General features: G+C 37.2%; 1 protein-coding gene across 1 annotated transcript in view; it reads right to left on the reverse strand.

Moving 5' to 3' along the window:
* pudp (pseudouridine 5'-phosphatase) overlaps positions 1-24,273 on the reverse strand; it is a 42,110-nt gene extending 17,837 nt beyond the window's left edge. The window contains exons 1-3 of the mRNA XM_056475105.1: positions 24,213-24,273; positions 23,691-23,909; positions 23,284-23,513 (exon numbers count right to left, since the gene is read on the reverse strand). Of these exons, the coding sequence (XP_056331080.1) occupies positions 23,284-23,513; positions 23,691-23,909; positions 24,213-24,267 (504 nt within the window). The 5' untranslated portion in view covers positions 24,268-24,273. The remainder of the gene's footprint in view (positions 1-23,283; positions 23,514-23,690; positions 23,910-24,212) is intronic.
* Positions 24,274-26,704: the final 2,431 nt, after the last annotated feature.

Raw genomic sequence — 26,704 nt, forward strand, 5'->3', positions numbered from 1 at the left:
AAAATATGTCTAATCCTGTAAATCTTCTCAGGTAAGTGAGTTAAGTTAGGGCCAGGGGGGCACGTTGAAGGGCTGCACCTCTGGTGATGAGGTGCGCTCACACCATAGCCTGGCAAAACTCTCACCAGTGATGTGTAAGGTTCAATCACTGTGGCGTTTTCCATACATCTCCCCATAGTGGAAGTTTCCACATAGCATTGAAGTTCCCCTCCCGCTGGGGAACGAAATGGTTACTACATAACTTTCATTCCCCGAAGTGGTCAACGGAAATGCTATGTTCCTTCACCACAACGATTACCCCTTGGCTATTAGCTGTAAAAGGCTCTTCAGCTAGAAAAGGTAAATCAGTGATGCACAGCTGGCATCTTTATACAACATTGATTGTCATCGCTGTCAGCTGTGCATGCTGACACCGCCAACTCATTAGCATTTTATTGGCCCGTTTTATTACTCTTTCAGATGATTGGCTTCTGACGAAATCCCCATAGTGAAAGTTTCCACATAGCATTTTCATTCCCCCCTCAGGGAACGAGGGTTAAGTAGTAACCGTTTTGTTCAGCATGTCGTGAGACAAAAAAAAAAAAAAAACGAGTAACCCAGCTTTGATATATTTTATTTAAAAAAAATGTAAACAAAAAAGAAAAATGCCCTTTTTTCCAGTTGAACCCCTGCCCCTTAAAACGTCTCTGCGAGTCCCTGTTATGAATATTGAAAAACAATGAAGAGTTCAGATGCAAAAACATCAAAGTGCCATCCAGAATTTTCTTCTACAATAAGCTTTTTTCTCTGTCTCTCGTGTTTATGTTCAGTTATTTCATGCTAAAATCGATTAAAATAACCTATTAACCTAAATTTCAGATGGCACATATAGGTGTTTGCGTTTAAACTCTTCAAATTTGTTTATTAGGCTAATTATTCAGGGCTTCCTTTCCAGAACTAGGCAAACTGTCATGGAGACAAACCAGCAATATGTCAGTTTTAAAATGACGCAAATTTGTAGTTCTCGAGTACATCACACCACCTACAAATCCAATTTTAAATCCAATACAACACGACTTAAGATTGGATTTCCTTCTTTCAATAAACTATTTTCTCTGATCTTTTGTCTTGCTTCATCTCAAATTTGCTGGATTACTCCACTCTTTCTCTGTCATCATGATCGATAACAGCAAAATGTGACTTCCCTCATGTTCCCACAAGAACATGATCTTCAGTTCCTCTATGTTTCATTAATCTTAGCCATAGGAGTGAACTCAGGTTTTATGAAGCTCCACTCCCTTCTGCGCACTGCTCAGCAACAAGGGATGTAAAACGCCTGAGTTTTCCAGAAAGAGGTGGTCCACTTCCTTGCCTCTGGACACAATGGAGACAGATGACTGGGCATACATACATTACTCACATGCACGAGAGGGCTTTCATGCCTCTGGAAAGACTACTCAGTATTCATGTCATGCTGGCCTTCCTCACATCACCACGTGCATGCAATGGATAGAGATCAGAAAGTCATCTTTAAAGTCCCTGTATAATGCAAATTAGCTCTTAGCTAGCAAGAACTTAAAAAGGTTGAGCTGATTAATGGCCCTTGCCATGCCATGTGGTGATCAAGCCAAAAGCTATTGAAAATACATGGTTCTCTACGTGCTTGAGACTTATCAAGTCTGATCATGAGAAAAAAATACATCTAAACACTAAAGCAAAACGAGTGTTTTTTCAAAGGGAAGCTATATATTGACCAGGTCCAAGGCCAATGCATGCACAATGGAGAGGGATTAATTTTTGATCTAAGGTTCCTTTTGAAGAGCAGAACCCACATATATTATTGAAAGTATTCTGGTGAAGGCTGATGAACAGTCTGCGATCACAGACAGACATCCATGCTTTGAATTTTATTTATTTCTTCTTTTTTTTTTTCTCATTGATGCACAGACATCCCGCCAATGTTCTGAAACGACATGAATCACATTGGTTTGGTTCTAGTAGCTTCCATTACCTGTTTCGCCCTTGAGTTTTGATCAGAGATAAAATGTTTCAAATCAGCAGACTGTTTAAGAGAAATTTCACCTTTGCAACCTCCCATGTGAGATGACAGCACAATGTAATGATGCTAGTTCTTTGAATTTCAATGTCTTTTCATGGGGTTTTAAAGGTTGAAAGATAATTCAAGTGCAACTTCTGAACCGCTGACCTCCTGAAATGACAGCTACATTTGCAACAGCAATTGACATATAAGTGCCATTCTAGCATTTAATCTTGAGTTTTCACTTTACCCCAAGGACATGTCATCTACTGTGAAAACTACATGGCACATTATTAATCAATTGTATTTCAATTGCATATTAAGCCCTTAACTCTCAACCCAATTTTTTGAGTTTACACTTGAAAAGTAGATATGATAAATATATATGCTCTATCAAAAAGTGCCACCTGAAATATTCTTTTAAAATTAGCCTTTTTCTCAGGCTTCTTTGTGTAGAATTTTTTTTCTTGTGTGTTTTACTTTCATCGTGTCAAATAGGTTATTTTCATTGACTTTAAAGTGAAATAGCTAAACTTACATAAAAAGCTGAAAAGTGCAAATTTTTGAGGAACTACTCTTCTTCCACAGGATCTCTTCTAAATTTGACTATATTTACAGCTGGGCTATAGCCATTGCTGAATTAAAAACATCACTTTAAATCAAGTAAAGTATTTGAATTATTTCATTGCATTACGTAGAGCAGTGGTCACCAACCTTTTTAAGCCCAAGATACCCAACCTCTGCATTGCTGATCTGAGCAAAAAAGCACTCAACGTCACTCGTGTTTAATGTTTGAGCAAGACTTTTTGTTTTTTTAATACAAGCAGTCAGAAAACTGAACTGTAACTTTAATTTGACCTGCACAAAAAAAATTAGCAAATAAACAAATGTAAATATTAATCCATCCAGCTTTTTGAACATTGTTGTAAAGAAAGTTCTTACTCGCCTATGATTTGTCATTGTGTTTTAGCACTTAACAGAATGGGTTGTGATTGGCTCTAACTATCAACATTGTTCACATAGCAGTGACAATAACACTGAAGAACAACCATGACTAGCCCAGCTGATCCATTATAGAGGCAGTCGAGAAAACTCGCTCTGCAGACATGCGCTTGTCTGAATCCACATGTATCGCTGTAACAGCCAAGAGTAGAGATTAAATGAAATGGTTACGACGTATCCCTTGTTCCCCGAGGGGGGAAACGGAAATGCTATGTGGAAAAATTCCACTATGGGGATTTCGTCAGAAAGGCAATCATTCTGAAGAGTAATAAAATGGGCCAATGAAATGCCAATGAGTTGGCGGCATCAGTGCACACAGCTGGCAGCAATTACAATCAGCTGTGTATAAAAATGCCAGTAACGTGTTGCTTAAGCACCTTTTCCTAGCTGAAGAAGCTGAACTACAGCTGTCAGCTGAGGCGCAACCACTGAGGCGAAGGAACATAGCATTTCCGTTCCCCCCTCAGGGAACGAGGGTTACAAACAGTTTCATTCCCCAGCAGGAGGGGAACTCCAATGCTATGTGGAAAACTTCCAGTATGGGTAAATGTAGGAAAACGCCACAGTATTTGACATTACCATGTCACTGGCGAGAGGTTTGCCAGGCTCCAGTGTAAGCGCACCGTCGTCCCAGAGACGCAGCCCTCCAATGTGTCCCCTGGCAATAACTTACCTGTGAAGCGTTTAAGGCTTATTTATATTTTCGGAGAGTCATAAAACTACACCTTGTTAAGTTCTAAATTTCGTTGGGAAAGTGTGCCAGTCCTAATGGGGAGGATGCTGTGGAAATTTTGTGAATGTATTAGGTGTCGCCCAGCCCTCAGCTCTACAGATGTCCATTAGATAAGCACTACATGCTAATGCTCAAGAGGATGCGACATTACTACTGGAGTGCACTCTTACCGTTGGGGGATACAGCTCGCCCTGGCACTGATAAGCGAGGGAGATGGCATTCACTATCCAGCGGTCCACATAAAAATCACAGAGCACAAACGGGATGCAGCAAAGAAAGGGTTGGGTCTGCCTCCTCTGTGGGGGTAGGAATCTTGGTACTCTCAGTATAACGTGAGAGTAGGCCGACCCGACTTCCAGGCATGAATCACTGACCAAAAATTCCTCCAGGTCCCCAACTCTCTTGATCGATGCCAATGCGACTAGCAGAGCTGTCATCAGGGACATAAATCTCAAGGATACAAAGTCGAGTGGTTCGAATGGACCTCCGTGTAGGCTAGTAAGCACTACAGAGAGATCCCAAGAGGGCATAAGAGGTGGGCGGGTGTATTTATTCAGATAATGAGGTTATGCCTTCCCACCATGCTGCCATTCACCATGTCATAATGAGCGGAAATGGCAGTGATGTAAACCTTCAATGTGGAGGGTGATAGCCTCCGCTCCAACCTATCCTGAAAGAAAAAAGCACAACACTTATCTGACAAGTCCTGGGGTCTTCTCGGAGAGAAGCACACCATTCAGTGAATAGACAGTAGGCATGCCTCGTAGAGGGTGTTCAAGCCTGAGTAATGGTCTTAACCACTGCCGGTAGGTAACCTAATTCTTCCACGCTCTGTCTATGGACCACACATGGAGGTTGCAGAGACCTGGGAGTGGCTGCGAAGAGGCACCATGCAGGCACAGATTGACCACAATGGCACGCTCAACCAGGGGAATCACCTCGTACTCCCTGGCTGCTCCATCATCAAGGGTAGTGAGAGCAGAAGCACACGCAGATTGAGCAGAGAAAGGTGCCCTCCAGCTCTGCGTGAACTCAATGTGCACCTTAAGGAAGAAGGGGACGGGGGGCTTCTTAGCCTCCACGTAGCACCCATTTAGTCAGTCTGGCCGTGGGGTTGGGCAATGAACCATCTCCAGACCCACCACCAAAGCAGTCCGGGAAAGCACGGAAATTATATCTGCTTCTAGGTCCGATGCCTCGCTCACCACCCCGGAGGGAGGGAGCGTGTCCGGATCCTCATCAGATTATGACAGCCCACCCTCTGATGCAGTGATGGACATCTGGTCCTCTGTGTCATGGAGTGAGAGGGCGACCATCCGAGAGTATGGAGTGCTTCTCTCACTCGAAGCTAGGATGGAGCACGCTGAGAAGTGGGAGTTCTGCGAGCCAGAGGCCGACAGATTGACCCCCACTGTAACCCTCAGATCTGCCCGAGTGCCAACCGACTTGTGGAGGACAACAGGGGTTGTTGTCAGACATGCTAAATCGCAGTGACGGCATGCACTGCCAACGAGCACCGCATTAACATGTTTGACCCCCAGACATGCAACGTAGTGCTCATGTCCATCATCCGGGGACAGGGAACCACCGCATCGAGAAATGCACGGTCGGAACGACATCTTTAAAACGACGTGCTGCTCAACTGTGTTGCTCTTTTAGGGAAACTTGCTCTAATATACAAGCCGCTCTTGGAGAACTGAACCCGAGAAGCGCCCAAGGACGGGAGAATGGACCCAGCTCGACCACTGCTTACATTGTTGCTCGCTCTGGGAATGGGAGAAACCGCCTGTCTATAGTCAGCAGCTCTCTCTCTCTCTCTCTCTCTCTCTCTCTCTCTCTTAAATTCGGATGACAGCAAATACTCTTTCAGTTGTGTGAGGCTTCTGAAAGTGAAAAGGTAATCAAGGGACGCATGGCTGGCATTTTTATACACAGCTGATTGAGAAGTGTGCTGATGCCGCCAACTCATTGGCATTTCATTGGCCCATTTCATTACTCTTCAGAATGATTGGCTTTCTGACGAAATCCCCATAGTGAAAGTTTTCCACATAGCATTGGAGTTCCCATCCCACTGGGGAACATTCCCTCACAAACATTCCACCATGTCAAAGGTCCACAGTGGGAGAAAGAAACAAAGATGGAGCTTTACAGCATTCATTTCCTCCTTAGCACTGAAATTGTGGCTCCTGGATTCTACTGCACCTTCAGTGTTAGTGAAAGACTGTCCAGCAAACTCACAAGCAGTGAACAGTTGTCTGCTTTTTAAGTAGTTAGTGCATTTTATTGACTTCTCTCAGGGCATGTGACATATAACATAAATTACATAAATGATATATAACATAAACAATGTCAGTACATAATAACCACGTATGATCTATTACTGAACCAATACTGAATCGTCTGTGTCTGCATCACAGTGCATTGAAGAAAAAAAAATATTTTTTTTTTTTACATGAGTGACTACCTGTGTGATTCAGCAAACATAATCAGTACCAATGTGTAGGTCACACATGAGCACCCTTGTGCAGCTTGGTCAGGACCTGGGCTTACCAATAGGCATGGAAGTCCCCATGAAATGATAATATCATGATACTTGTGTTATAAAACATTAATATTGTCATTTTTAATATATTGCAATGTCTGACCTTTTCCCAACTTTCAGTTACATCTGCAAAGGAATTTTGGTAACAACTTTTTAACTCAGCAGAAAAGTTTGAATCTCACTTTTTGCAACAATTGTATTGCTGGAGTGCAAAATGGGATTATCAAGCAGGCAAACTAACCATCACTTTAACTAAAACATGTCATAGATTTTGTAAGCACCCTTTTGCAATGATGCCAACTTCATTGATGTAAAGTACTGCATGCTGAAGGTCATCCATAGTTTTCCCGACAAAGGTAACACTACAAGCCACAAGCCATAGACATTGCATCCTTGTGTTCTTGCTTACTGACATCATCAACTTCCAAAGTTAAGTCCAAAACTCAAGACAACAAGAACAGAGGGCGTGTGAAAGAACATGAATGTGTTCTTTTTATCAAGGATGCATCAATGCAGACTTTAGCACAGTACTCATCTAGAAGTCCCAGAAGTCATTGCAGCTGAATGAAGGAGGAAGGAAGCGCAGCCTTTTATACCTGTTTATTATTAAAGTTCAGAGATATAACTTATTTACCTCAGGAGTTTCCCTAAATGAGACGGTGAAAGTAAACATTAACATGAAAATCTTAAAGCTTTCCACAAGAAATCCACACGAACGAATTGAGAAACAGCCCTTTACAGCTCTATACTTCTAATTGGGGAAGTGGCCGCACATACAGATTATGCTCACTAATTTCAAAGTAAGTAAATTTGCCCATTTTAAATCAAGTCAGACAAATTGGTCTTCTAAAAAAATCCTAACTTTTAGGTCCAAGACATAACTCAAAGAGGCTGACTTAAAGGGAACTTCCTACAGCTTGGGGTGTCTAAAGCACACAGTATACTTTAGTAAGTTACATGAATACTTGATGGTTGCCTTGACCACGGTTTAATTTGACAGCGCCTTGCCATCATTAACATTTTATCTAAAGTATAGTGTAAACCTTTAACCAATCATCTTATTTAGTCCTCTGAAATAAATTATTACACATTTGAAATGACAGGAAAGTGAATCAACAATGAATAAACATCATTTTCAGCTTTGTGATATTTTTAATATAAAGTTATCTTGAGGACATGTAAAAGAAAAGCGAAGACAAACAGAAGCCTCTTCTGCATATCACTATTATTTTTTTTCCTGCAACTATTTTGACCACTCTCTTTCCCTCTTTCTTTGTCCTTTTCAATGAGTCTCTTGGATCCCTTCTCATTTTGAATGTTTCTCTTCATCTACTGTTGTTTCATCTTTTTTTCTTTCTCTCTCTCTCACACACACACACACACACACACACACACACACACACACACACACACAGGCTGAACATTTCAAGCACACAGTTTACTTCAAGGCAGGTGTGTGACACACCATCATTTACTATTCCCTTGATCAATCTGTCGATTCCCTCTCAGCACCACCTCCATTTCTTATCAGGGAAGATGGAGGTTTAAATTACAATTTAAGACCCAGCTTACTGGACCATGAACCTCTCAGGGAAGTTCCTTCACTCATCAAGAAGGAACAAAATGTTAATAATTTCTTAGCAAAGAATATATGGAATTTATTCCATGTGTTTGGAAATATCACAGTGATCTACAATATCACATACTTATTTTGTGGATTTCCAACCAGAAGTTCATATGGGACTGATGAATGTTTGATGATTACACTGTCAAGCACTGCAAAATTAGTTTGATTTGTCATAAATGATGACAGGGGGGGAGGTATTATATGGGAACTGCAAAATAATATCAACACAAGAAAGAGTTCAGAATATCATCATGCAGTGCACAAGGCCACAGGTAATCACACAAATACTTTAAAAAATATACATTTATTAAATGCTAAAACTCATCACCAGCCCACGAACACAATTCCATTACAGTACAAACAGAAGTGAAGCATTATGCAAAATCATCTACCAACTGTGTGCGAATTAAAAAACACAACCGTGACAGCTCATTTTTATAATGTTTTCATGATTACTTTCCTCGCTAAAATTATTGCTATATGGTAAAGAAATAAGTCAAAGCCTGCCAGAACTATTCATTGTCCTATATGTAATCTAAATTTCTCTTTATTTGCTCATTTATAAACAGAGATCTTACCCCTAGAATCAAAAGTTCCATATTGACCCTATTTGCAATGGTCATAAATATGAATGAGCTCTGCTTTGATGCTATAGCAACTCAGGACCTGCTCTCTCACACATGCACGCGCGCGCACACACACTGTGATGTACTCTGAAATAAACGTGCAAAAGAATCATACTTTATTTGTAAAAATCATATATACCTTATTAATATATAACATAAAAGTAATATAAATAATAATAATAATAATATATAAATTATATACCTTATTAAATATTTTCAAATTAAAAGGTAGAGAGGTTTTCCGTATTTTAGCAAGCTATCATTAATCCACCAGAAAAACTCAACAAATGGGAGAGACTTAATATTTATTAGACAATTTTTTTTACGTTTTACATATATGTAAACACAGCCAATAATTAATATGACCATCAGCATAAATATCAGAAATTAATATCAACATCATCATTATAGATTAAATGTAATAAAGTGTATAGCTGTTCCTTTACCCCAGAAAAATCTCAGTAAGAGCTGAGTGATATGAGACAATATACACAATAGATTATAAAATTTACAATTAAAGAGACCGTATGCCTCTTTGGGGTGGTGCTGAATAAATTTATAATCTGTATATCCTGCATTTTGGATTCGTACAAGCTGCAAACAGATGGTTGGGGAAGACATGTTTGTCTATCATCAATGCTTATCAACGCATATAAATTAATCTGTATAGACCATGTTGAAAAACACTGAGCGGCTGACTTTATTGGTCTCCCTGCATCTCTCATTTTCAAAATGAGTGTCCCACATGCAAAGTACTTAAGTGTGATATAAGCTTAAATAAACTACTAGCTAAAAGAAAATGTTTTCCTTTAAATAGCACATTGCAAATACAGCACAATCATGCAGGTTTGCAATTTTCAACATCAGAGAGATCAGACACTTCCTGACTGATCATGCTGTACAACTTCTGGTCCAGTCTCTTATCATTTCTAGGCTGGACTACTGTAATGCTCATTTGGCTTGACTACTTTCTTACACCCTTAAACACCTCAAATGATCTAGTGCAGTTCACTGCAACTTGTCTGGACTTCAATGAGCCAAAGTCGAACCTCTCTTTTTCTGTCTGTACTGGTTACTGGCTAAAGAGGTTAGAGAGGCTCTAAAATCACTTTCCAGAACCTTTTCAATAACTGTTCCACACTGGTGGAAACGGTTCCTCATCTTCCCAATCCTACATGGACTTCTAAATCACTGGTATCATCCAAATTAGAGTTTAGATTTTTTTTCCTCGAGCCTGAGCCCAGACTTGACCTGTTCCAACCTATGTCGGGCCGAAATTTCCTGCCACCGTCTTCAGCTCGGGCCAGGCCATGATCAAGCATTTTGTTTATTTTTTTGTCATTACTTAATTAGCCTAATTGCCAAATCTATAATGAAAGCAACGGATTACTTTCATACTGTTTGTGCTCATTTAAGACAAAATTATTTGTGCTTAAAATAAACACCAGGATAAACATGTTTACATATTATTAAGTGTATTTGTCTGTTTAAAAACATACCCAAATCCCAAAGCGTCCACTTTCTCTCATCTTCAAATCATGTGTACAGAAGCTGATCTGAGAACAGTGTCTTTATATGGAAAGCGTCTGTCAGTCACCTGTACGCAACACGTATGGCGAGCAGAAGCAGCGCCAGGCATTTGCCTTTCACACCGGCTGCGCCTGCAGCCTGAAGCTGATCGGCGGCTGCTGCACAGATCGATCAATCTCTATTCTATCTACCTATCTATCTGTATATATAAATACACTTTTTATTTTTACTTTTCATCTGCACCAAGGCCCGCAACTGCATGTGCGGTGTGAAACGTGTTACATGAATTGACTGATTTTGTGGTTGCATAGTGAATAAGGCCATTTTTATATTAATTTTGGTGTGGTTTCAAGCCAAAATAAAGCAAACGTGTAATTCTCTTGAACAGCTCTTGCAATTAAACTGTCATATTTAAGATTGGCTCTTTGATGCTACTTTCACTTTTCATAGAAAGATACGGGAAAACTCTTAAAAAGGATGATAGCAGGATAGAATGGTAAAAAAACGAGAGAATTCCGGTAAAAACAATAGAGTTGACAGGTATGCTGAATGGATGATAGTCAGACTTCAATGTCCTCCTTTGTCACGTCTTCAAGCATACCCCAGAGAGCGAGGTACGATAAATCTAAACTAATTTCTGTAGTTCAAACAACTCAGAATTGTAGTTGAAAATGTCTGTTATAACAGCCCACATATTAACAATATAGTCGAGTTTAAATTGGGCTAGGGCTCATACTGTAATTACAGTTAGAGTGTCAGACCGAGTCGAGGTCGGGCTCGGGCATAAGGTGCCTGGTCTCTGTTAGGGTTGAGTTTAATTTTTTGGGCTCAATCTAAGCTCTAATCCAAATGGCAAAAAAAGTAATCTATTCTATGAGGACTTGAGTACTCATTTAAAATTGTCCCCTCTCTCTCCTTAAGCCGTGGTCACATTACACTTTTCGCCCCATTGAGTTCCATTACATATGCATGTGAATGCTGCAGAACAGAAATGCAAGCTCATGCAGACAGGTTCTGCATGTCGCTGTCTTTCAAAGCTTGGTGAACTCTGACCTGCAAATTCATGACATGTGAATGCATAAGAGCAATAGAAGATCAAAACATGACCCTTCAGTACAGAAATTAAAAATATATAGCAGTCATTCGTTTTATCAATCACTTCATCTTGTTTTATCCTGCCCCTTTTCACAGCACTATCGACATAAGGTTGCATGTCGATGTGCAACACTACAGAACACCATCATATTGACTAAATGGTAAAGACCACTAAACGTGAGCTAATAAATAAGATGAAAAACTCCTTAAATCCAAAGAAAGCATAACATTGTAACCTGAGGTGACTTCTCTTCCTGAAGAAATCTGTCTGAAGGTCAGATTACTTGCTCAGAAACCAAGTTTGCACAGGGATGTTTTTTAAATACTAATATTCAGTTCTCACAATTTTACTTTATGAAAGGTTCACCAGTGGACTACTGGTAGTATGCTGTTTTTGAAGAGAAAATAGGATATCTGCATGCACAAGTATGTATAAATGTCTGCTTCAAACCCCTCAAAAGCAATTCCTTACGCACACTATGATCTTCTCCTTTTTGTATATGTAAACATGTCCCCGATGAATGTCTGACAGTTGTGCCCAGATCTACACGTGTGTGCATTTACAAGAAAAGAAATCAAGTAATATGACATCTAATTATGGCAACATTAGTGGTGAAACAACATCTCAGTGGGCAGTGCAAGTGCTATCTGCTAGTACATTGCTGTTTGTCGGTGTATATAAATTCATTGCAGTCTTCAGACAATCATTGCACCAAAGGGACAGACACAGTGTCGAAATGAACCTATGTAAAGGAAACTACAAATTCAATTTGCTTAACTACTCAATCCCTGTGTGGCAGGAGTTCTAAGATTGCACAGATGGAAAAACAACTGATCTAACAAGAACACAATTGGCCTCTACCTGTGAGTCAACTCCCACAGATAGTCGATCATTATTCAGTTCGTGAATCAAAAGGATTAACAAACCCTTTAGTGTCCACTGTAAACATGAACAGTAAAGACTGCTAATTTAAAGAGATAATGTAAAACAAGTGCATGAATTTAAAAGGGATAAAAATATTAACCAGTTGAATATTAGAGGAGCCTTTTGGTAAATTTCTTATTAACTGGAAGCTACATCAAACTTAAGAATACCCAAAATATCTTTGTGCAAACCATCAATCTATTACAGGGCTAAATCAGTATTTATTGACTGAACACCATTGTCAATAATGATTAAAAAAAAAGTTCAGTATGAAGTTTCGGTATGAAGGCTATAGTTCTATTAAAATGTGAATGCCTTGGAAGCATTGGCAATAAGCTTAGGGTGTAAGTTTGTCATTTCCATAGGAGGCTTTTGCAAATGCCGCGAGCGCACCACGATTCATTTAAGTAGAACTAACCAATTTGCTTCACACTTTGTATACAATATTTACTGTACATTTCAGTGATAACGGTAGACTAATTACCTCAGACAAACACAGCGGACACAAACACTGCAGTGCTTTTTACTTTTCTCCATAAACTTGCATCTGAGCTGCAGTAATCGTCTGTCTGTTTGTCATCCACAGAAAAAAACGGTTAATAGTCGCCTAGTTATGAGAGATGCCATAGAAAATGGTGAAAGAAACGATGCGCTCATGCTTGTCACTTTAGACAGACTATAGAATACACAAGATTAAAGAGCATAGAATCACCAAGAGGCGACACTCTAGTGTAATTTGGGAAACAGCCACCAGATGGCGCGGCGGCCATTTTGGAATGAAAACTCCAATAGAACAACAGCATATTATAAGTCTTTAAAATAAACCATTAAAAGTGCTGATGATTGTGATAGTAACTGTTGTATTGTCGTCTTTCAGATTGTATCCCAGCTTTAATGTGCTTTTTAAATAAATAAATAAAAAACAAAGCAGCTGCTTGCAATTGTGACAGCAATAAGATCCAATGAACGGCCGATCGCTTTCACTCTGAAACGGCGGAATCCAGGGCTGTTGCTGGGCGCTGCTGTTGTTGTATCTTCGTGTTGTAACTTTTGCTTTTTGTCGCTAATAATACACTCACTGCGGGCTACACATAGAACAACTTTATTCTCTCCAACAACACCAGTGCGCACACAGGCAAAGGCTACATCTTCAACTACACACACATACATCAGGGCCATAACATTACGTAAACTGCGTGGGGGGTAAATCTGGACTGAACCATTAACTGCTTATACTACGCTTCGCAAATTTTGCAGAGCTATAAACAAGACAGTTTCTTCCATCGTGGCTAGTGTGGCACATTTGCTAAAACCCGCGTTTATGCATGCATCGTAAATTGGACGGCAAATTTAAAGACATGAATTGGATATGGGTCACAATTAAAAGAACGTATAAACGGACAGACAAAAAAATCTGATATATCATATGTATACGGAATTGGGCATCAAGACCTGACAGTGTAAACGGGGCTTAAGTTTGTGCGGGGTAAATTTATTTATATAAATTTATATATATAATATATATATATATATATGCTTTTTTGACCTAACGTACGCTGTGTAACGTTATGTACTGTTTCGATGGCTTTAAATACCTGGCTAAGTTGATTAAAATGCTTTAAGGTTAACAGTAAATGATAAAGTTTACCCCACATTAAACTTATCTTATATAAATGTCCTTATCCTTGGCTGCATTAACAGTTTAGCTTTCATGGTTTCTTCACATTAATGTTATAGTTTCTGCTCCTGCTGACCCTGGAATTAGGAGACCTTCAAGTGATAATCCATTTACACTGGCAGAAAAAGTAAAAATGAACAAAGAAAGGAAAGATGAAAGCCACAGGGCCGTTACAAATTTTATTGTTAAAGGTTTGCTGCCTTTTTCTACTGTGGAGAAAGATTAGATTTACTGGATATGCATTTTTTAATGCCTAGAAAGGAAACAAAAACAGTCAAAATAAGTCCATGCGATATAAGTGGTTCAATCATAATTATATGAAGCTGCGAGAATACCTCTGTGTAAAAAGTAAACAAAAATAACTTTATTCAACGATTTATCCATGGGAGGATCAGAAAGCTCCTGGATTAAATCCAAAATATCTTCATTTATAGATAATTAATGACAGAATTTCAATTTTTGGGTGAACTAAACTTTTAAGCAGCAGTAAGCATCACAAATGCTTAAAATTGATTGACTTAAAACTGCTTGAACTTTATTAAAACTGTTTGCACTAATATATTGTGTTAACTACACTTTGTTCATTTTGTGCTTTTGTTCCTTTGTTTATTGGTCTTAGAGATAAGCCTGCTGTGAAAAGTGTCACAAACATCCTGAAAAAATTTTCTTGTTAAAATATATTTCTTAAAATAAAAGTATCGAAAAAAGTATCGTTCGGAACCGGTATCGAATTCAGGGTTTCGGTATTGGTATCGAAAATTTTGGAACGATACCCAGCCCTAATAATTGTCCTTTACTTGAATGCTATGATTTGATTATCATAATTTGTTTTGTTTACAGAGTTTGAGGTTTACTGTATCATTATTATTGTTATTATTATACCTTTACCATTGCACACACCTTGAAACATTTTATTTATCAAGTCTCTTTAACACTTATGTTTATTTCATTATAAGAGATGAGATATTTTGTTTCAATATTTAGTTTTTGATTAAAATAAAGTAAATTAAAATAAAGTGGTTAAATAAATAAAAAAATAAAATATTCCTAAATGTATTGTTAAAAATATTCAATAATTATCGATATCGAATTATATGAAACATTTTTTTTTGCAATATCGCACAGCCCAATCTATTATTTAGTTAAAAGTACACAATAAAACTTTATCAAGCAATTTGATGAGTTTTGGACATATCTAGTATATAAAGAGAAAAGGAGAAAAAAATACTAAACATTGGGCATTATCTTACCATTATAAATTCCATATCACCATAATTAATTGCACATGAAGAGTTCAGATGCAAAAGCTAAAAGTGCCAAATGTTTTGTCTTTACTTTCTTTTCTAAAATGAGCAATTTTCTCAGGCTCCTGTTTGTGTTTTTTTTTTTTTTTACTTTTATGGCAAAGAATATTTTTTATCATAGTCTTTAAAGTTAAATAACTGAAAATAAACATACAAGGCTGAGAAAAATGCTCAATTTAGAAAAAATATCAAATGGCACATAGAGGTTTTTTAATCTCTCCAAATATTAAATTAAATTGTGATATATGAAATTTAATTCAGTTAGCGCATAAATCAATGATTTGTCAATAATAAAAATATTGTAATTTTAAGATGCAGAGACATAATTCAATAACTCATGTGAAGACACATGCTGATTGCTCCTTTTTACGTAACACATTTTATCCAATAAATTATTTGTCCATTAGGTCAGATTGACTTAATCTGTCTTAATGTTCACATTTAAAAATAACGCAACAGGTTCCAAAGCCTCAACATGCTTTCATACCTGGCTTGTTGTTGTTGAACCTTTTATAATCATACTCTTTGGGTATATGTGAACATTTATTCATTCATTTTCTTTTCGGTTTAGTCCCTTTATTAATCTGGGGTCGCCACAAAGGAATGAACTGCCAACTTATCCAGCATATATGTTTTACCCAGTGGATGCCCTTCCAGCTGCAGGGGAAACATCCATACACACATACACTACGGACAATTTAGCTTACTCAATTCACCTGTACAGCATGTCTTTGGACTGTGGGGGAAACCGGAGCAACCCGGAGGAAACCCACGCTGCTCCACCGTGTCACCCTTATGTGAACATACCAGTAAAAACCAACTGAGATTTGATAGGAAGAAGATTCCTGAACAACTAGCCAAGACATATTGCAAAGCTCTGATTATTGATCAAAATGATAAGGTAATATTGTAGCATCTATTTAGAAGCCACAATAAATCTGATGACTGAAATGAGTGGAATACTGAAACAGGTGAGCCTCTGATCAATCAAATGATTTTTTTTTTAATCAATTTAAAAATGATGCCTTGTGAAAGCGAATCAAATGAAGAATAAATTACAACATTGATTTTAACATTGTAACAGTTGCAGTTTCAATAACTTTTTCAGTACAAAGAAAATACATCCATGTGTGAACATGCCCTTAGAGTGAGTGATCTAGCTGTAAAGAGGAAATGTATAAAAATACAACATAGAAAAAGGACACTGATACTCAAATATAGAGAGAAACCATGTGCTACTACAACCTGTCTGTAAAATAGCTTAATGATTTAGTTCACCACCAATGACCTTATGTTATTATTTATTCATGCTGTTTCAAACCTGGCAACGAGAGCTTTCAAACCTACCAAAAAGGAAAGATGTTTCTTACATAGATGTCATATAATCTAGGCTAGGGAATGATTTCAAGGTGCATGCAGATGTAGTGTATGTGTAACATAAATAAAGCAAATAATGTAGCATGGAATGGTCTTTTTAATAATAAAAAAAACAATGAAAAAATGTACAAACTGCAGCAAAAACAATAAAATTAAATAAAAATCCATTCAGTTTTCTTTTAAACTGCACCAACAGTGAATTATAAACAGTATAATAACTCAAAATATTGATATATACAGTTGAAATCATATAATAATTATTAGATATATTATTAAATATTAGATAATTATTAAACCCATTTAGATTTTTTTTTCTTTTTTTTTTTATATTTCCCAAATTCTGTTTAACATAGCAAGGAAATTTTCACAGTATGTCTGATAATATTTTTTTTCTTATTTGTTTTATTTTGGCAAGAATAAAAGCAGTTACATTTTTTATTATCTTATTATTAATTATAACTAATTTTTAAATCAATTATAAGCCCCTTCAAGCAACTTTTTTTTCTACAGAACAAACCATCATTATACAATAACTTGCCTAATTACCCTAACCTGCCTAGTTAACCTAATTAACCTAGTTAAGCCTTTAAATGTCACTTTAAACTGTATAGAAGTGTCTTGAAAAATATCTAGTCAAATATTATTTATTGTCATCATGTCAAAGATAAAATAAATCAGTTATTAGAAATGATTTATTAAAACTATTGAGTTTAGAAATGTGTTAAAAAATATTATCTCCGTGACTTCAACTGTAATTTAAAGAAAAAGTGCATGAGAGAGCAATGAACATTTATGAAAAAACTTTGGGGAAAATTTTAAATATATTTAAATAAACGTTTTGGCCAAAAATAAAAATGCATTTAATGTATTTTGTAAAAAGGCACTGTATTCTTAAACCCTTATACGAGCCCATGCTGGTAAACATCTTTCCTAGATTTGAGCACTGTCTCATGGGATCTCTACCAGTCAATTGTGCTGTAAAAGTCAATGGCAGTGGAGCATTAGATCTGTATTTTAGCGTTGTGTCTCCAGTGACCCTGCCGGTGGACTGTGATGATGGAAGAAGCTCAATAGAGCTAGTCTGTGGGGGGTTTTTTTCTAACTTTTTTTTGCCATGCAGCACCTTACCTGAAATAAATAAATGTCAGCCATTAGCTAATCCTACATTTAACTGAAGCAACTTGGAGTGCTTGTTAGAGATGTCATGATACCAAATCGGCCACAAAACACAAGTTGATTTTTTTAACTTTGTTCTAAAAAGAAAAGAAAAGAAAAGAAAAGAAAAGAAAAGAAAAGAAAAGAAAAGAAAAGAAAAGAAAAGAAAAGAAAAGATAATTATGGCTTGGTCATAGATATTCTGTTTGAGATTGACTTCACCGGAGTCAGCTTAAGTGTTGTTTTTTTTAGTATTGTTACTTTGAAGTAGCCATATTACAGCTATTTACTTTAAATGATGGCTGTTTTTAAGACACTGCCAGAAGACCCTTATTGTCTTTCGTTCAGCTGTATCCTGTGAGACTCTCAACTGGAGAGGCTAAACTGATGTCTATAATGAACAGGACCAAAAAGTGTTCCTGAAAATTACACTATATCACCAATCACAAAGCTAAAAATAATCTACAATTTGCTGTGTTTATAGCTATAGCCTGTTGTAAATAAAATAAAATATTTATATCTGTGAACAAAATAGATACAGAATATGTATGTATGTATGTAAGTCAGAATTATTAGCCCCATTTATTTTTTTCCCCAATTTCTGTTTAACGAAGAGAAGATTTTTTTCAACACATTTCTAAACATAATAGTTTTAACAACTAATTTCTAATAACTGATTTATTTTATCTTTGCCATGATGACAGTAAATAATATTTTACTAGATATTTTTTCAAGACACTTCTATACAGCTTAAAGTGACATTTAAAAGCTTAACTGGGTTAATTAGGTTAACTAGGTAGGTTAGGGTAATTAGGCAAGTTATTGTATAATGATGGTTTGTTCTGTAGACTATCGAAAAAAATAGCTTAAAGAGGATAATAATTTTGATAATAAACAAGTAAGACTTTCCCCAGAAGAGAAAATATTATCAGACATACTGTGAAATTTCCCTTGCTCTGTTAAACATCTATTAGGAAATATTCAAAAAAAAAAAAAAAAAAAAAAAAAAAAAAAAAAAAAAACATCAAAGGGGGGCTAATAATTCTGACTTCAACTGAGTAGGTCATTAATTGGACCGGACATGAACTTACACAAACAAAATGAATGTATGAATGAATGGACGAATGAATGAATGAATGAATGAACTCTCTCCCACACAGACACTAGCATTATACTTGAAAAAGAAACACAGCTATTGAAGTACATTGTCAACCCAAAGTTTTTTGTGCTTGGACTCTGATTATCGCTGCTTGTGGCTATGATTGTGGATGTTTTTATTATTTCCCCCTTTACTTTCTGTAGCTGCTACTTTGTAAGGAATGGTAGGGCTTTGACAAAATTTTAAGAAAAGCTTGAGAAACTGTTTAAATTGCAGAATAATTGCCCAGTTTTATCAAAAAAATGTCTTTTGTGCTTCAGTGCTTGACATAAAAATATAACAGAGAACAACATATACTGAATAATTCTGCGGTGTACAAAATATGAACAGCAAGGTGCCTGAAATATAAATAATTCTCAAGTGTGACCTCTGTTTTCAATTTCGAGCTCAGGTCCTTATTTCTCCCTTATTAAGGGTATTACTGTGCTAGAGGCAGTTGATCCAAGAACAGAACAAAATAATAGTAATAAAATAAACATTTAAATATCATTTCCTCAAGGACAAATGAAACAAGTCAATTTAAAGTCCTGTATGTCCTTTCTGGCACGCTCTTCCATCCTTTCAATGCCCATTTTTACCCTTTTTTCCAGGGACAAGTTATATGGCAGTATAAAATGAAACATTCATCCTAGTTAATCCCTATTTGTGATTGATTATTTCCTGCTAGACGTTGTTAGCAAGCATCATGTGAGGCAATTAAAAAGAAAATGAGTGGCTTGCTACTTACAGGAACAGACAAGTGGCTTGAAACTGTTTGTCTCACTATACAGATTTCCAAATAAAATGAATGGTGCTATCATTTGCATTTTAATATTGAGGCATACAAGAATGGAGTAGGCAAACATTCAGTTGGATTGTGCTGGTTTCAGAAAGAAAGAAAAAATTCTAGCTAATTCTCTCATACCGCAGTCGGGTTTAAAGTTGTTAATTAGCTGCTGATGACTTGCAGAAGAAAGTAAAAGATTAGGGAAGAGGTGCATCAACTACTGATTTTAAACAACTAGAATTGTAAACAGATGAAACCGTTGTCTGCCACTGAGGTTAATTAGATTTTGGGTGATGTCAAACAGAGACCACTGAATTTGACTTTACTAATCTTTTTTGAAATATCTAATGAATTTAGATCTAGTTCTCGATGTTCTTGAAGGGCTGTTGACTGAAAAAATGGCCACACGAAGACAGTTTTTATTCAGCAAGGACATATTAAATTAATCAAAATTAACAGTAAAGACCAAGTCTCTTATAATGAGCGATGCTTTATTTGATAAGAAATAAAAGTGCGAAATTAAAAGTAATGACAATATTTAGTATTATTTTTTTTTTCCACATTAGATATTATCTGTGTATGTTATTCATAAGTTTGTTTGTTTGATTGTATTTCTTTAATGAGAATTAATAGAAAGATGAAAAAATAAATTTATCAAAAATAAATAATATAAAATAAATAATATAAATGTCTTTGATGTACTTTTTAAAATAAATTCCATGCATCGTTAGTTAATAAAAGGTTTATTTTACTCACCTCAAACTTGAACAGTAGTGCATAAGATCTTACTCACTAAGTCACTCCCTGATTTATCAGGGGTCACCACAGCAGAATGAACCACCAATTTCTCTGGCACATGTTTTATGCAGCAGATGCCCTTCCAGCCACAACCTAGCACTGAGAGTACACTAATTTGTGATGCATAAGATCTTTCAATTATTTTAACCACACTTCATTACGCAGAACAACCAGCAGCAATATACAGTTTCTTAAACCAGCTCAAAAATCAATTCTTAACCGAGCTTGTGAGGAAACCAGAGCTTCAATTAAGCATCCCATAATACTTCAGGATGTCAGTAAACTATTTAGGTATGCTCCTGATGTCCAAATCTACTCTTGCTAGGCAGTTGCCTTTTCAACAGCAGCTACTGTTTGTACTTGATTACGTATTGTCAAAAATGAGGTGGCAGACAGCATGCCAACTTGGCAGCGTGGCAGCTTCACTCCTGTGAATAGAAATTAAGGAAAATAGAGAAGCCTTTCTGGAGCTCACTATATAAAGTGCTAGATTATTCTAGTCATTCACACAGACATCCTGAACTTGCAAATAACATACAGTATTTAAACAGCTTTTTCATGTGTGTGTTTTTATATTATTGACATACTCCATTTTTTGTAATTGGAGATTAGCAGTATTTTAATTGTGTATTTAAAATATACAATAAAATATTTTAATTTGTAAATCATTGCTGGAAGGGCATCTGCTGTATAAAACATCTGCTGGAATAATTGGCGGTTCATTCCACTGTGGTGACCCTTAATGGATAAGGTACTAAGCTAAAGAAAAATGAATGAATGAATTAATTAATTTGTTAATCATTTTGTAATTTGTATTGTCCTGGACCAAATTTAAAAAAACATTGTCCTATGTAATCCGTAACTATACCTTGATAGACTGTATTTTGTTATTTATTTATGTATTTTTGTTAATTATGTTATTTTATGTTATTATATCCTCAAATAATAAAAAAATTTTGATCACCAAAGTGATAGTTCACCGAAAAATTTAAATGATCTACTCAACCTTCAAGGGCGTCGCACACCGGATGCGCCTCTCAGCACGGCACATGACGCACATGACAGCTGGAAGTATCGCACACCAGACACCAGCACATTTGCATGATATTTAAAATTAAACTATTCAGGTGGCACTCTGTGGCATAGCAGAAATATAAGTGAAGTTTCACAAACTAATTTCGAGAGGAGCACGTGATATGATTGACCGCAGCTGGCCACTCATCTACATTCACTAGTTAGCCAATCAGATTAACCCCAACTCACTATAAGTAGCCTAGCTAGAACTACTCTCTTATCTTCGTTTTCCGAAGAAACCCCACATCCACCCCTTCTCCTCCTTTCTTCCTTTACCACAGGGAGCTCTCGAGAACCACCTGATCTCGTACTCCCCTCATATGCTCTATGGACCAGGTGGGAGCCCTGGGCTCAACTATCTCCGAGCTCAGGTTTCTCTCCCGGGACAGCATGCCAAACCTGCTAACAGTTGTCAAACAATATCTAAGTGTGAACTCTTGAAACAGTGTCGTGGCTGGGCGCCGGAGACAGCCGCCGACCTGCGGTGCTTGTGTGTGTACTCTGATAGAAACCTACTGTATGCTTAAAATTCTAAAATGCATGACGCTGTGTGGCACGTCAGTGAGTGGCGCATCTGCTGTGTGACCCCCTTCACTTGTTCAAAACCTATTTGAGTTCCTTTATTCCAGTGAACAAAATAAATAGATCTGGGACCCATTGACTTACATTTATTTTTATTTATTTATTTATTTTACTAGAGTATGGATGTTGATGGGTACCAGCAACAAGCATTCTTCAAAATATATTCTTTTGTGTTCAAAACCACGAGTGAGAGAAAATGATGAGGTAAGATCACTAAATCTAGTTTTGGCTATTAAATCACACGACAAGTCCTTCTGTGCTGGTTGAGAACTGGAATAAACAAAGAATCTGATTTAGAACTTAAAACGTAAAACAATATACTTGGTGAGTGCTATTATAAAAAAAACACAAAAAAAACACAAAAATTAGCAACATAGCTGTGATGCTCATAACTTGCATAATGTTCTGTGCTAGTTGATGAATGCATTTAGCTTGTTAGCAATACTAGCTACTGTATGTGTGTATCTATCGACATTAGATGATTTAGCAGCTAAATATGCTTTTGCTAATTAAACTTCATAGTTGCCAACCAAAATAGCGATTCACACTTTTTTTAATTGTCAACCGACTGTACATACACACACGCACACGCACGCACACACACACACACACACACACACACATATTTTAAAAATTGATTCAATCTGGAAAGTATCTGCGGTGTTCAAAGATCTGATAAACATATAAAAATATCTCCTTTACAAATATTTATCTCATAAACATCTCAAATGCATATTCTAAATCTCCCGTATACTGTTTATGACAAAGTAAAGCTTAAATTGTTCGACAACTTGAGAAATAAAGCATTGAATCTGCAATAAGAAGTGAAAAAGTATCCGATGCAGTTCCTATCTCTGTCCAATAACAGCCAAATGCAGAATCACAGATACACCAGATGTGAAGACTCTCATCATTATAGCATCATAAACAAAAAAGCAATGATACTGCACAGTGCACACTGCGTATCTTGAAATAACTGCTTGTAAATTATATTTATATATATATATTTGTTTTCTTTTACAAATTACATGTATTTTAATCAAAGCCTACACTTCACAAATCCGCATTTAGTATTTTATTTAAATAAATTTGATAAGCATGTATTTGTAATATGTAACAAAATACTTCATGTTGTATTTGTGCATGTCTTTGTTTATATTACAGATATATTTATCCAAAAATTATCATGTACAGATTGATTCCTCGAGTTTGTGCGTTTTCTGGACTGCATACATAAAAAGATTAGACTAGACTGAAATAGAATAAAATAGCTGTACAGTAGCTTCATCCTACCTGTTCAGGGTTGGCTGGGGGAGAGAATCTTTTGGCACACACCAAAAAAGTGTCAGGGAGTGGCTTGCCATTTTTTACTTCCGGATCATCCCCAAGCACAATGTGACTGAAGAGGCTGAAGAACTCTTTATGACGGCTGGTCTTCATCTCAAAGGTCAGACCTGCTGAGCTTGTGCCAACAGCAATAGGGATGCCATGCTTGTGTAGATGATTGACAAGCCTTTCTACACCTGAAGACATTACAAATGGACACCAGAATTTAAAACCAACAGAGTGACCTGACTTCTTTTAATAATATGGTGAGTTTGATTCAAACATGTGGTCAAGATGATGCACTACATGAGACCCTACATCTGCTTCTGTTTCAAAATCATCTTCAGTCATTTTCAAGCCTACATGGACATTACCTGGTAGTAGAGAAGTTGTGGGGAACAAACGCTCCTGAATTTTTCTGGTCTCTTCTAGGAGCTCTTCAGGGGTCATAGGAAGTCCAATTTTGTCTCTTATAATCCTGGCAGCATCCAGAGCCTTCTTGCCCATCACAGAGGACTTCACTTCCCAAGTATATTGCTTATTAAACCTGTCACAGACTTCCTGGAACGAGACTGTATACAATCTTTCTGTATCTGCAAGAAACAAATGCATTAAAACATATGTATTGCGGTGTATAGCTATTAATAAAATGGAACAATGCGGACAGTAATAATTTATAGCCTACAGAAACTGTTGGTAAATTAATGTGCTTTGGAGTGAATTACGTATGAAAATGAATTTAATCTAAATTAATTTCATTTGAACTGAAACAGACTTAGTCAATGTGGTCAGTTTTTTCTGATTTTGTTCCAGGCAACTTAACAGACAAGCAAGCGCTCAATAAAAAAAAAATAAAAAATGCAAAATAATTTTATTTTAAGTAGATTCTCACCTACCGAGTAACAACCCGTCCATATCAAAGAGCACGTGTGTTACTGGTTTATAAGACATGTTTTACGCTAGCTCGACTGTGTGACTACCATAGACTGTAACACGGAAACTTCACTGACATTGGAACAGAGAAGCGAAAACTGCTGGACGATCAAAGTTACGCTGAACATAGATCAACATGGTCGAATTGAGGAGAACTTAGTTTCATATCTTTATTCAATATATCTCAATGTTTAAAGAAGTGTAAGTGTTTTTTAAGAAAGTGTATCAGCCGCGTCTAGCCTCCTTTTTTATATGCGATGCGCTTTTGAGTGGTAACTCAGGACAACCTTTAACTTGCCATGCGTGTTGCAAAGGTTTATGGGAAATGTATTTTTTAAGATATGTTCTGAAGCTCCGCGTTTATAACTTTGACAGATAAAAATAAAGGAACAAGAATAATGTGAAACATATGTGGGTAAACCTTTAACTATATCAAAGTTACACTTTTATGTCCTTTGATCATACGTCCAAAGCTATTTTAATCTTTTCACAATAAACTATAGAAATATAATTTCCACCACTGTCATTTCCATCACATTGCCTCCTGTGGTGAAAAGACAGCATCATGCTGCATGTGGTGGAAAGTACACGGGATGGACAATGAAACTGAAACAAGCCAATTTAGTGAAGGTTTCAAGGCTAAATTTGAGCAGCTGGTGGCCAGTCTTCATTGAATGCACATTCCACCAGTAAGAGCAGAGTGTGAAGGTTTAATTAGCAGAGTAAAGCTGTGGTCACACTGAACTTTTCTCCCCATAGACTTCCATTCATACGCATGCAAATGTGTCAGACCGGAAACGCAAGTTCATGCGTCAACTTTCGCAGTTTGCTGCGTTGCAAAGTTCAAGCTTGATGAACTCTGACCTGCGAAATCGCATCACTTGACTGTGTGAGACCAATCGAGGAACAAAACATGACCTCTCTGAACAGAAATTTAAGATATGTCTAATCATCTTGTTTAATTCCACCCCTTTTTGCAACGCTGTACGACAGAATTTCGCAAGCTTAAACTCTAGTGTGATCGCAGCTTTATAGCACAGTTTTGCTTATTGCAATGCACACAACATTATGTTATATGCTGAGTTCAAAAGAGGATAAATTGTTGGTGCGCGTCTCGCTGGCACATCTGTGGCCAAGACAGCAAGTCTTTGTAATGTATCAAGAACCACAGTATCTAGAGTAATGTCAGCAAACTATCAAGAAGAAGAACGCATCCAACAGGAGAAACTATGGAGGCAAGAGTAAGCTGTCTAAAAGGGATGTAGGGGTGCTAACATTGATGGTATCCAAAAAACATAAAACCACAGCTGCGCAAGACGCAAATGTGCATCTAAATGTGCACCTCAACTCTCCTGTTTCCACCAAAACTGTCGGTCTGAAGCTCCACAGGGTCAATATATATGGCCGACTGCTATACTCGTGCCAATGCCAAACGCCTGTTTCAATGGTGCAGCAGCAAAAATCTTGGGATGTCGACAACGTAAAACCCGTATTGTTCTCTGATGAGTCCACCTTCACTGTCTTTCTTACATCCGGGAGAGTTACGCTCCAAAAAAGCATACCACCCAGACCGTTGATACCCAGAGTGAAGCATGGGGGATCAGTGATGATTTGGGCTGCAATATCATGGCTTTCCCTAGGCCCAATATTGGTGCTGGAATGAGCATCACTGCCAAAGACTACAGAAGCATTCGGAAGGACCATGTGCACAGAGTGGTTCAAACATTGTATCCTGAAGCTGGCGTGTATCAGGATGATAATGCACCAATACACACAGCAAGGCGGTGGCGTGTATTAGGATGATAATGTACCAATACACACAGCAAGACTGGTAACAGAGTGGTTTGATTAACATGAAGGTGAAGTTGAGCATCTCCCATGGCCTGCACAGTCACCAGACTTAAATATTATTGAGCACTTTTAGGTATTTTGGGGAAATGAGTCCAGTAATGTTTTCCTCTAGCAGCATCACATAGTGACGCTGTTCTGCAAGAAGAATGGCTCAAAATCCCTTTGACCACTGTGCAGCACTTGTGTCATTCCTGAGATTAACTAATGATATATTGTTGGCAAAAGGAGGCTGACACCATACTAATGAATAATTAATTCGTTCATTCATTTTCTTTTTGGCTTAGTCCCTTTATTCATCAGGGGTCGCCACAGCAAAATGAACCGTCAACTTATCCAGCATATGTTTTACGCAGCGCATGCCCTTCCAGCTGCAACCCATTACTGGGAAACACCCATACACTCTCATTCACACACATACACTATGGACAATTTAACTTACCCAATTCACCTTGGAAACCCATGCCAACACAGGGAGAACATGCAAACTCCACACAGAAATGCCAACTGACCCAGCCAAGGCGAGGTGAGGTGACATCGCTACCCACTGCACCACTGTGCCGCCCCACTAGTGAATTATTGTGCTCTATAACCAGGCCTTTCAGTT

This window comes from Danio aesculapii, chromosome 1 (assembly GCF_903798145.1).
Source record: "Danio aesculapii chromosome 1, fDanAes4.1, whole genome shotgun sequence".
NCBI classification, from domain to species: domain Eukaryota; kingdom Metazoa; phylum Chordata; class Actinopteri; order Cypriniformes; family Danionidae; genus Danio; species Danio aesculapii.